Source organism: Mesocricetus auratus, unplaced genomic scaffold, assembly GCF_017639785.1.
Source record: "Mesocricetus auratus isolate SY011 unplaced genomic scaffold, BCM_Maur_2.0 Super-Scaffold_100023, whole genome shotgun sequence".
Taxonomy (NCBI): domain Eukaryota; kingdom Metazoa; phylum Chordata; class Mammalia; order Rodentia; family Cricetidae; genus Mesocricetus; species Mesocricetus auratus.
The window spans coordinates 8,255,604-8,266,607 of record NW_024429204.1 but is presented as its reverse complement, the minus strand read 5'-3'; the positions used below and the strand labels follow the sequence as shown (position 1 = coordinate 8,266,607).

Sequence of the window (11,004 nt, the reverse complement as noted above, 5' to 3'; positions counted from 1 at the left end):
GTGTACACAGGGTTTATCAGAGTAGCTTTACAGGTTGTGATCTATTCCAACAATGGCTGTCTCCCAGTGGAAAGTCCAAGAACTCCTTAGTTGTTCAGTTCACAGGGCTGGGTGCCTCAGGTGGTCTTCAGTATGTGCCGGAATCCAGAAGCAGACTCCAACACCAGTGAAGGAATGAACTTGCCAGGGAGGGTGATGGCAAACTGTCAAGGGGCAGAAGCTGCCCCTGTAGGTGTGGCCCAGATTCTAGGCAGCAGCCGCCTGACCTCCACAGGGATTGCAGGTGGGCCTTCACACTTCACATGCTTTAATTCAGAAATACCTGCTCAGAAACGTCGCCAGCCGCTAGACCACCACGGACAGTCAGCGCAGATATTACTTAGTGTACAGTTTCTTTGCTTGATCTGAATCGTTCCTCTCTTCCGTAAGGCGAGGTACCCAGATTTCACACCCCCCCCCCCGGCCTGTTTTTCCAGCTGAATTATTTGATGCAGTGTCTTGGTCTCCAATTCCAACCGTTAGGGCGACGGCTAGCTTACGTCTCTAGTTCTGATCTTTGCCTGCGTTCCAGTCTCAAGCAGGCACCACGACATCAACAACGATCAGTCTGTCTACTGAGATGTCAAGAAAGCAGGCCCAGCTACACCAAACCAAAGCGCAAAACCAAACTCTTGGTTTCCTTCCTCCCCTCCCTCCCCCACCCCCAAAACTAGCAAGCACTTGTTGGCCCAGCAGGCAGGGAAGCAGCGGCTGGAGACTTTGCAAACGGCGCATCTACATGCAATAAGGCTGGAGCCCCGCCCAGGAGGCGCGGAGAGGGCGGGGCCACACACCGCCCCCCCTCTCCCCGCACACACGCACGCACGCGCAGCCCTGGTTCCCTGGTCCGCGCGGAGGGCGGCGGGGAAGGGGGAGGGACAGCGCACGCGCAGTGCGCTCCCTGTCCGTCTTCCGGGCTGGTGTTTCAATAAAGTTTTTCTTCCCGCGCGCCGGCGCTCCTCTTCCCCGGGCAAGATGGCGGAGTACGACCTGACCACCCGCATCGCGCACTTCCTGGACCGGCACCTGGTCTTCCCGCTGCTCGAGTTCCTCTCCGTGAAGGAGGTGAGGGCCGTGCGGGGACCGAGGAAGGCGCGGGGACGCCGGCGGGAGGCGGCGGCGGCGGGGGTGGGGAGAGGCGCACGTGCGAGCCGGAAGCCGGCCTGGGCCCCGCGCCCACAGCGGCCGCCTGGGCCCCGGGTGGCGGGGGTGCCCGGCGCTGCTGGGGTGCGCGGGGCTCGGCAGTGCCGGGGCCGCGGTGACCGACGGCGCGGTGACCGACCGACAGCGGGGCTTCGGTGACGCCCGGGCCGGGGCCGCCACGTCCGTGCTCGCCCGAGGCTCTGCTCTCGCCCCTGGTGGAGGCTGCGCCGAGTTTCGGCGTCTTTGCTTCCCTGGGGCTGCGTGCACGGACCTGGCTTGGGTTTGGGGTTTGCTGTGTCGGGCAGCAGCTTGGATCCCGCGAAGTTGAGGTTGTGGATGGATGCCTTATTATTATTATTTTTTATCATTTTGCTGTGAACGTCCTGGTCTTTGATAGGGAGTCGCTTGGCCGTCAGGCGACCGACGATGGGGAGACCCAGGGTGCGGTGCGCGCGTCGTTTGCTGGTGTGGGTGCTCAGACTTTGTAACGTCCCGGGGCTGAGTCCTTGACACACGCTCCAGGCTGTAGTGCGTTAAAGGGACCTGGAAAGAAAGAATTAAGCTTAGCTGCGTTGGATTCGTGAGGAAGTCGATGCATCTTACTAACTGAAGCAAGCGAAGCTGCCGCCTGTAACGTGAGGCTTGAGTTTTGTCCAGGAAAAAAAAAGTTGATGGATTCTGTTTCTGGACACAGGGAACTTGTACACTGGGGGGCGGGGACAAGGGGTTTGGCGTTCGACAGCAATTTTTTTTTAAAGTCTGATAAAGCTGTTTGGATGACATTTGTAAGCTTCCAGATACCGGTTAATATGTCAGGTGTCATCTTTATATTCATAAGGAAATTTGTGAACACACAAATTTTAGAATAAAATCGCTAATACTAAGCAACAGCAAAGTTCAGTGCTGAAAAATGCTTTAACAGGTGTAACTTGAGGTTGATAGATTTGTTATTTTTGGTTTTTTTTTGCGTTGAAGTTTTGTAGTCTATAGACTAGAGACTAAAAAGTTGTGTGTGTGTGTTTTCTTTTGTGGGTAAATGGGAGACCTTCGGCAAAGAAAGGTACGTGAGAAATAGATACTGAAACTCACCCTCATTTTTTGGGTGTAGCAGAGGTACTTTGGAGCTGCCAGAACTTCATATTTTTTGTGTGTGTTCTGTATGTATTGGTAGTTTTGAGGCGCACAGGGAGGACTTCAAGTGTAGGTTTGTTTATTGGTAAGGCAAGACTGTAACTGGGACTCAGTGGAAAGTGACTTCCGGGAGGATATTATTAAAATGGCCTTAGTACATCAAGAGGAAGGCAGATGTTGGAGTGTCTGTTCAGCAGTTACTAAATATCGGAGCTTGGCATTGTGAAAAATCCAACTGAAAACCTAAGATATCTCACCATTGGAAAACTTAACTTTTGCCTGTAAGTTAAAGTGGTACGTATCACACGAGTATTGGCCACGTGTTGTTAAAATTCATTTTCTTTTCTGTTGCCTTCAGTGGACAGAGAATTTGGAGAAGGTGCTGAGTGTCTTGAGCCACAGAATAAGGATAGAGTCAGGGATGGTGATGGGTGTCTGTACTGACACATGTAGGTTCCAGAGGAGAAAGAGCTTGGGTTCTCAGCTAGGGAGAGAGTTCTGCATGAAGGCTTTGATAATCATTGAACATCTGGTTAAATGAATTGTATTTTATATCTCCCTGTTTGGTGTCAGAACAGATGATGTAAAGGCCAGGACCCTGGGCTTTGAGTTTGGACATGGGTTAGGATCCTTGCCCTGACTTACTTCCTCTGCATTTCAGTTTTTGTTTTTTATTTTTTTACGCTGCTTCTCAAATGTCACACCTGTTATTGTAACCACCTTTCACAGGATAGATTTATTTGACCTGTTTTGGTTTCTGTTTTTGTTTGGAGGTTAGATTTTGCTGGGTGACCCATGGTGGTCTTGAACTCCTTACCTGCCTGTCAGTTTGCCAAAGGCTGGATTTACAAGAGAATACACCATGCCCAAATTTTATCTAGATGTATGTATGTATGTATGTATGTATGTATGTATGTATGTATGTACACACACATGAAATTCAGCATCAGGCATGTATGTTTGCATAGGGCTAGGGTCTGAACCCAGTCTCTTAGTGTAACAGGCAAGCTGTTTACCACTGTGATCCATAGTCCAAGTTCTGTTTTTAGAAGCAGGGCTTCCCTGTGTAGCCCAGGCCGACCTAGAACTCCAGCTCTCAGAGACTCTGCTGTTTCTTCTCCTGAGAGCTGGGGCTGTCAGTTCATACCAGCACTCCTGGCTTCATGAATGGACTTCTACGTCATCTTTCTTATGACAGCAGTTGCTGATTTTCAGTGCTGATGGCTAATCTGTTGTATTATATCTGTTTATTCTTCCATTACAGCATTAAACAAATTGTGTGTTATGAAAGTCCTTAGAAATAAATAAATGTGCTATTGCTTTAGGTATTTTGCAGCATCTGTGAGTCGAGGTGTATGACTTCAGGAGGTAAAAGTGTGAAGTGATTGTATTCTTGCCAGTAGGGTGTGACTATTCTAACCAGTCTGCCTTGCCATTGGTACTGATACTGTTGAGTTTTTTGTTTTGTCTGGTTTTTTAATCATAGTTTTTATATCCACTTTTTTCATTAATGAAGTTGATGTTGTGCCTTTTGTCCTTTTGTCTCGTTAAGTGACGGTTAAGATGTTCTAATCATCCCCCTTGGATTATCTGTCATTTCTTACTATGTTAGTGGAGCTTTGTATATAATGCAACACATTCATTTTGGATTCTGTGGTACACTATGGTGGACTTTTCCTAGAATTTTCTTCCCTTGGAAAAAGGTAAACTCAGAACATAAGTCTAAATATCTTTCAGAAATGGCTAAGTATCTCAGATTCCTTGTATGTTCTCAGTGGCTTTCATATTTATGAGTCTGTATGTATATGTTTATTCCCTATGAGTTAATACATTGTTTCCCAAGCAGTCTGCGCATCAAAAACCTGGTGTGAGGTTGACTTACAAAACTGGTGCTAGTTTTATTTTAGAGGTACAGGTGGAGAAGCACACAAATGATTGCAGCTATTAAATGAGAAAAATGTGAAGGTGTGGCCACATCAAGGAGAGGTGGTAGGCTTGTGGGTTCAAAGGATAGCAAGGATCTAAAATATTTACGAGCCTATTCCTCATTACCTCGGTGTGGAGGAGGCAGGGATACCAGCTTTGAAGAGGAGAAGGTGTAGATTTGTATATTGCATAACTTTTTCAGAAAGAATAAAATGTTGCTTGATAAAGCAATGACTGATCAGGAGTAATTGGGAGTGACATTCCTTTTCAAATCTTTGGGTAGATAATATGTTGTACTTACTATATTGGTTGCTTTCCTTTTTATAAAATAGGTGATTGTGTGTGTGTGTGTGTGTGTGTGTGTGTGTGTGTGTGTGTGTGTGTGTGTGTGTACACGTGCGCGCGCGCCCCCGCAGGAGTGTCCATACTGGGAGGTGAACTAGGCCCTTAGGTGCCTACCCTAAGCCAATGCTCTACTACTGACCAGTGTCTCTAGCCCCATGATGCTTTTCTAAAACCTGGGGAGTGGGTTAAGGGGAAGAACTCAGTAGATTGGCTACCCTAACATACACATGGAGGGCAGAGGACAGATAACCCTGTGAAGTCACGTTCATCATCTTTAATGGTCAGGGATTGAATGCTGCTCTCCGTGCTCATCCCAGCCCCTGACATAGGCTGAACCAACTCAGCAGCCCCTCCCCCCAACACAGATGACACACGCACACACTTTTTAAATAGTGCTTCATGAAGTATGTTTCTGAATAAACAAGAATGTAAATATACTGGTTAAAAGTAGTTCTTCTCTTACAGATATATAATGAAAAAGAATTATTACAAGGAAAATTGGATCTTCTTAGTGATACCAACATGGTAGACTTTGCTATGGATGTCTACAAAAACCTTTACTCTGACGACATCCCTCATGGTAAGTTTTATGTTTAGAAATAAAGATCACCTTGTAGGTGAAGTGTCTGTAAAGTTTTGTGATAGATGAAAGAGCTGTAGCTGCAGTCTCTTAAAGTCATTGGGTGTAAACATCTAGACAGGTTGCAAGATGTGTTTTCTCCTAGTGAAAGATGTGAGCCTGCGTTAACGTGGTCTTCAGTTTCAGATGCAGTGTGTCATCAGAGTGGCACTTACGCTACAGGCGGCTGTCGGCCTGCAGTTTTATGAGAATGCTGCACTTCCATATGTCTATACATCGTCAGGTTACCTGGGGAAATTCCTTCCAAATGCAGAGTTTGGCCCGTGACCCAGACCTATTTGATCAGAAACTCCTGGGGCCCTGTAGTGATGTAGGAGAGTACTGTAGATGTTTCTTGAAGGAAAAAAAGAGCAGAAAAATGGTCCCTTAAATACCAGAAATATGGGTTGGGCTTGGTGTCTGATCCCAGCAACCTAGACAGTCTGGTGTACACAACAAGTTCTAAGCCTGCCAGAGCCCTGCCTCAAAAAAAAAAAAAAAAAAAAAGCATAGGAAATACTCTAGTCCCCACCCCCTTAATTCTGGACAGCAAAGAGCTCTTTACTTTGTTTAAAATTGCTGTTTTTCAGATTTTGATAGCAGGTTTTCATTTTTTCTTTTGTGCATGAACTTGGAAGGTTTTTGTTGTTGTTGTTTGTGGTCTGGTTGGTTTTGAACATGTCTTAAGCAGAGAATTGTAGAGAAATGCTTCGGGAAAGAGAACGGCAGTGAGTTCATTTTGGGCCAGAGAGGTTGTTCATACGATAAAGCATTTGCTGCAAATGCCTGGTGACCTCAGTTTGCCCCCTGGAGTCCACAATAGGAGAAACCAACTCCTACCCTCACACCAATAATCCCCATCATTCACACTGAAGATAATTACCAGTCAAGTGAAGCAGACTTTGCAGTAAGAGCAGTACCCAGGTGTGGAGAAGGAGGCAGTGCTGTAGATGGAAGTGAACTGTAGGACGCAGACATGGTCAACGGTAGTATAGCTTTTTCTGACTGATAGGCAGTAACTGTTCACATTGATGTTGGAGCACCATGTGTGTGCCTGGTATCCCAGCAGATCTGAAGAGAGCTTCACCTGCCACGGGACTGTACTAAGAGGTGGTTGTGAGCTGCCGTGTGGGTGCTGGGAATCAAAACCGAGGTCCTCTGCAAGTCACAAGTGCTCTTACCACTGAGCCATGTCTCCAGCCCCGCTATTGTCCACTTTTACCTCAGCTTCCTAAGTGTCGAGAAGTACAAACGCATGTCACCACGGCTACAATGACTGTTAGTCGCTGAGTGTTAATCTGAGGTATAGATTATGTGTGAGTTTTCTCTGTATTTTGGTGATAGTATAGTAAATGGGAACTGTCATTTTTGGTTTATGAAATTGCCCCTAGTTTATATTAAAAAAAGATTCTTGCCTAGATTAAATTCCATTCCACCTAGTAATAATGTGTAACCCATTGGTGTATTGCCTTTACAGTAGCCTGGTAGTCAATCAGGAATTACACAGGAACAAATAGAAGGTCGCTGGGAATGCAATCATGGAAATGTAGAGTCCGCTCACCAGCGCCCCTTCCTGCCTGCTCTCTCTGAGCGCTCCCCCCTGCCTGCCCTTGTTTGTGCAGTTTTCCCGTCTGCAGCAGGAAGATGGAACCCTCCTGCTTTGTGTGCCTTTGGGGCTCAAGCAAGGGGTTGTGGATTTGGAGAAGGTGTTGAGTTGCTGGTTCCTGGCATGTGAATGAAAGTATGAGGAATAGATAAGTGTGCATAGTTCGAATTAATAGAAACTTCTCTAGACAGTCTCGTGGAGTGGTGTGGGTAACGTTCTGGTACTCGTGTTTCTCACTAGCTTTGAGAGAAAAAAGAACCACAGTTGTTGCACAACTGAAACAGCTCCAGGCAGAGACAGAACCAATTGTGAAGATGTTTGAAGACCCAGAAACTACAAGGCAGATGCAGTCAACCAGGTAATCTGTGAACTTGGACCCTAGAAGTTCTCTTCCTGGATTCATATAAAGGTGCAACTAGGACCCTATAGTAAAAGTTCACCATCTAAGTGAGTGTGCCTCGTTCTTTTGCTTTCATTTATCTTTATGTTTTAAGGGGTGGTATTCCATAACAATAAATATTAATAGTAACTTATTTTCTTTTGTATATAGTGCTTTGTCTGCAATTGTGTATGTGCGTGCATGCCTAGTGTGCATGGAGGTCCGCAGAAGGTGTAAGATCCCTAGCAACTGGAGTTGCAGGGCTTGTGAGCCCCCAGCGGAGGCTGGGCGTTGAACACAGATCCTCTGCAAGAGCAACAGGTGCCCTCAGCAGCCGGGCTACCTCTCCAACCCCAATACTAAATTTTTAAAGAAACTTTTTAAACCAGTTGTTCGTGTGTGCCCTGGCCCTTCTTAGGAGGCATTTGGAACTGTCTGGAGACTTTGAGTGTCAGACTGGAGGGGAAGTGTAGAGGTCAGAATGGCAAACATCTTGTGCTCAGGACCTGCTTTCCCCCTAACTTCTTCCCAAGAGTCAGCCAACTCAGTGTTAGGGAGAAAGCGCTGTTCCCGCTGGGTGCCTAGAATGCTTGGGTTGTTTTCTGAGGGAGAAACCTGAGCTCACTCAGCACTTACCCTCTCTTACATCTTTCAGTGTCTGTACTCATCCCCACTAAGATTATTTTATTTCTAATTTTCTTTCTACTAGGAACATTTTGTTTGGTTTCCAGGTGAGGCATGTTGCCTTAGCCTTACTTAACACTTTGAAGCCTTTGGAGTTATTAGAATTACTTAAAAGTAAAATGTATTAAAACTGAACGTTACCGTTGTGACATGTCTTAGCTACCAATGCCTTCACTTCAGAAATGGTTAGTGACTTTGCCATGCTGTTGGTTTCTAGAATACATGATCAAACCAAATTTTTAAGTTTTTACTAGTGGTTTTGGAAAGTGTTACCTGATAGCATTAGAAAACCTGCCAACATTACAGTTTTCATGCCATGCTGTAATATGCCATGTACCATGCCTTACTAACGCTACATGCATGTGCAGAGATACATACAGATGCACAGATGAAAGCTGTGGTCAAAGAGAAAGCGCCACGTGTCTGTATGAGTTAATGTGCATCTGTCTCCACTGTTTGTTTACTTGCAAGAGTACAAAGAGTAATTATAGCTCTTGGAGCCTCATGTCAGGATGCAGAAAGCGAAGGTTGACATAATCCAGATGGAGACGAGAGCAGACATTTTAGGATGCACTAGCCATGTAAAGACTGGAAATGGGGACTGGAGAGATGGCTTAGCAGTAAGGAGCATGTACTGCTGCCTAGGGCCCCAGTCCAGGTGACTCACAACTGCTGTGTGAAGGTCAAGCTCCAGGGGCTGTGCCTCTGGCCTCTGTAGGCACCTACAGTCGTGTGCACAATACGCACACCTATAGACTCACATAGTTAAAAACAGTAAGAGTAAATATGTATTCGAAGTAAAGATAGGAGATGATGAGGTGAAGGTAAGAGTAGAACACATGGCTGATGTGCTCACCACCTAGCAGACGGACAGTGCCCTCAAGAGAGGCTGATCTGGGAAAGGGAACTTCGGGTGAGGAATGGCGTCCATCAGATTGGCCTGCAAGCATGCCTGTGGGGCATTTTCTTGATCAGTGATTGGGGGTGGGGGGGCATTGTTACACCTGGGCAGGATCCTCCTGCATTGTATTAAGAATGCAAACTGAGCAAGCCAGAGAGTGGGGGTTTCTCCATGGTCTGCATCCGTTGGGGCCTCTGGGTTCCTGCCTTAAATTCCTGCCCTGACTGTCCTAGTGGGAAGTTTACGCCAAGTGAACCCTTTCCTCCAGGGATTGCTTTGCTTCAGCATGTGTCATCACAGCACTAGGAAACTATAGACTAAGGCAGGGACTCCGCTGTCACACACCTGTCATCTGATAGACTCAACACTGGTGTTTCCCACCAACTCATTGCATCTTCGTTGCTCATACGGTGTTTCTTTTACACTCGCTCAGAGTTAGCCAGGGGACAGTGAAGTCTGAGCTTTGTGTACATTTTGTATTCGGTAATTTACTGCTTGCTGGCAGGGCTCCCAAAGTGTGCCACAGGCACAGCATGCTCCCACACGTCATGAAGCCCGAGGAAACACTACACGCTTTGAGAATGTGAAGATAAGCATTTTGACTTTTTATTCCTTTTCTCCTGGTGTCCCTGGTATACTTGTCTTTTACTAGTCTGTCTGGATCTACAGTTGATGGAAAACTAATTTAAGAAAAGTTAAGTTGGGCTGTTTGACAGCTTGATTATGGTTAATAGTTGTGGAAGTTTTTGTGATAGGTACCATCTAAATTTGATCTTCAGTCAGAGCTAAAGAAGTCTGAAAGTAAAATTTTAACTTTGTATTTATTCTTATATCAAAATTTGACATGGCTATTTATTTTATTCTACAAAGTTGTGTTTCTGTTTAAGTATTATGAGGTTTAAAGTGACTTGTTGGATGATAACTTAGAAGTTAGAGCTACACATTTTGTGTTCTATAGCCTATAAACCATAATAATGCTCACTTTTTTCAATATTAAGGGATGGTCGGATGTTATTTGACTACCTAGCAGACAAGCATGGGGTAAGTATTTTTTCTTACTATTAAAAAAGAATAGTCCTTTTTTTGGAAAAAGGTTTTTAGAGACTAATGTTGTATACAGATTCATAGTTTGGCTTATGAATATAATTATTTGATTAATAGATAACAACTGGTATATTTTTAACAGTTTTTGTAAGCATTGGTGATGATGGGAAATTTTTGTTTATGATCCCCTTTTGATAACATCCTCCCAGTGTTTGCCGTATGTGAATCATCATATAACAGTAACTTTTCTCTCCCCCTTCCTGAGGCACGATCTTGCTATGTAGGCCAAACTGTCCCCAAATTTTGGTGAGCCTCCTGCCTCTGTTTTCTGGGTCTAGGATTATATGCTCATGCCACCGTGTTGAACTCAGGATTCTTTTTCCTAGTAGCTTTAAGAGTAAAGACAGAACTAGAGATGAACTAAACTTTCTTTGCACAGTAAGAGAACATTGTGGCTGCCTTGGAGAGTAGAGTAGCTCTTGACAGTTTCATGGTCTTCGTTAATTCACAGATTCAGTCATACATTATTCTTACTGTTCTTCCTAATGTCTTTGACTTCTCTTCTGTTAGCTTGAGGAATGACACTTTGTTTTTGTTTGCTTTGTTGTTTTCTAGACACGGTTTCTCTGTGTAGCCCTGGCTGTCCCAGAACCCACTGTAGACCAGGCTGGCCTTGAACTCAGGGATCTGCCTGCCTCTGCCTCCATAATGCTGGGATTAAAGGCGTGGCCCTTCACGCCCGAGAATGCACTTTGCATATAATCAGTTTAACTTTATAATAATTACTATGGTAGATAGATTACTGATCACCACATAATACTCCGTGGTTTAGTGCACAATACTTAGTGATTTGTTGTTTTAGCCTTCAATTCTTTTAGATTTCTTCAGTTTTGTTTACATTATTGACTCTAAAAGTTGGTGTAGATTTGATGCCAACTTTCAGAAGGGAGAGTTTTATTACATGTTTTATTTGTGTTATAACACAAAATATTGGAGGTGGCTGTGTGCTCAGTAGTTGGCTAGCTTAGTCAGCCTAGTGGGCTTAGGCCAAATTTCAGTTGTTGCCCAAGTTTGTTCTGCAGTAAAATTGCTATCAGCACAATTTAGAACTCTTTAAATTGACAATTTCATGTGTACATACAGACATACACATATACATACATCTTTTTAAATTGACAGTTTTATGC

At 44.9% G+C, this 11,004-nt stretch overlaps 1 protein-coding gene across 1 annotated transcript in view; it reads left to right on the top strand.

The window, feature by feature from the left end:
• Positions 1-947: 947 nt before the first annotated feature.
• Positions 948-11,004, top strand: part of Eif3e (eukaryotic translation initiation factor 3 subunit E) — a 31,177-nt gene continuing 21,120 nt past the window's right edge. The window contains exons 1-4 of the mRNA XM_005072623.4: positions 948-1,104; positions 5,050-5,164; positions 7,050-7,167; positions 9,772-9,814. Of these exons, the coding sequence (XP_005072680.1) occupies positions 1,015-1,104; positions 5,050-5,164; positions 7,050-7,167; positions 9,772-9,814 (366 nt within the window). The 5' untranslated portion in view covers positions 948-1,014. The remainder of the gene's footprint in view (positions 1,105-5,049; positions 5,165-7,049; positions 7,168-9,771; positions 9,815-11,004) is intronic.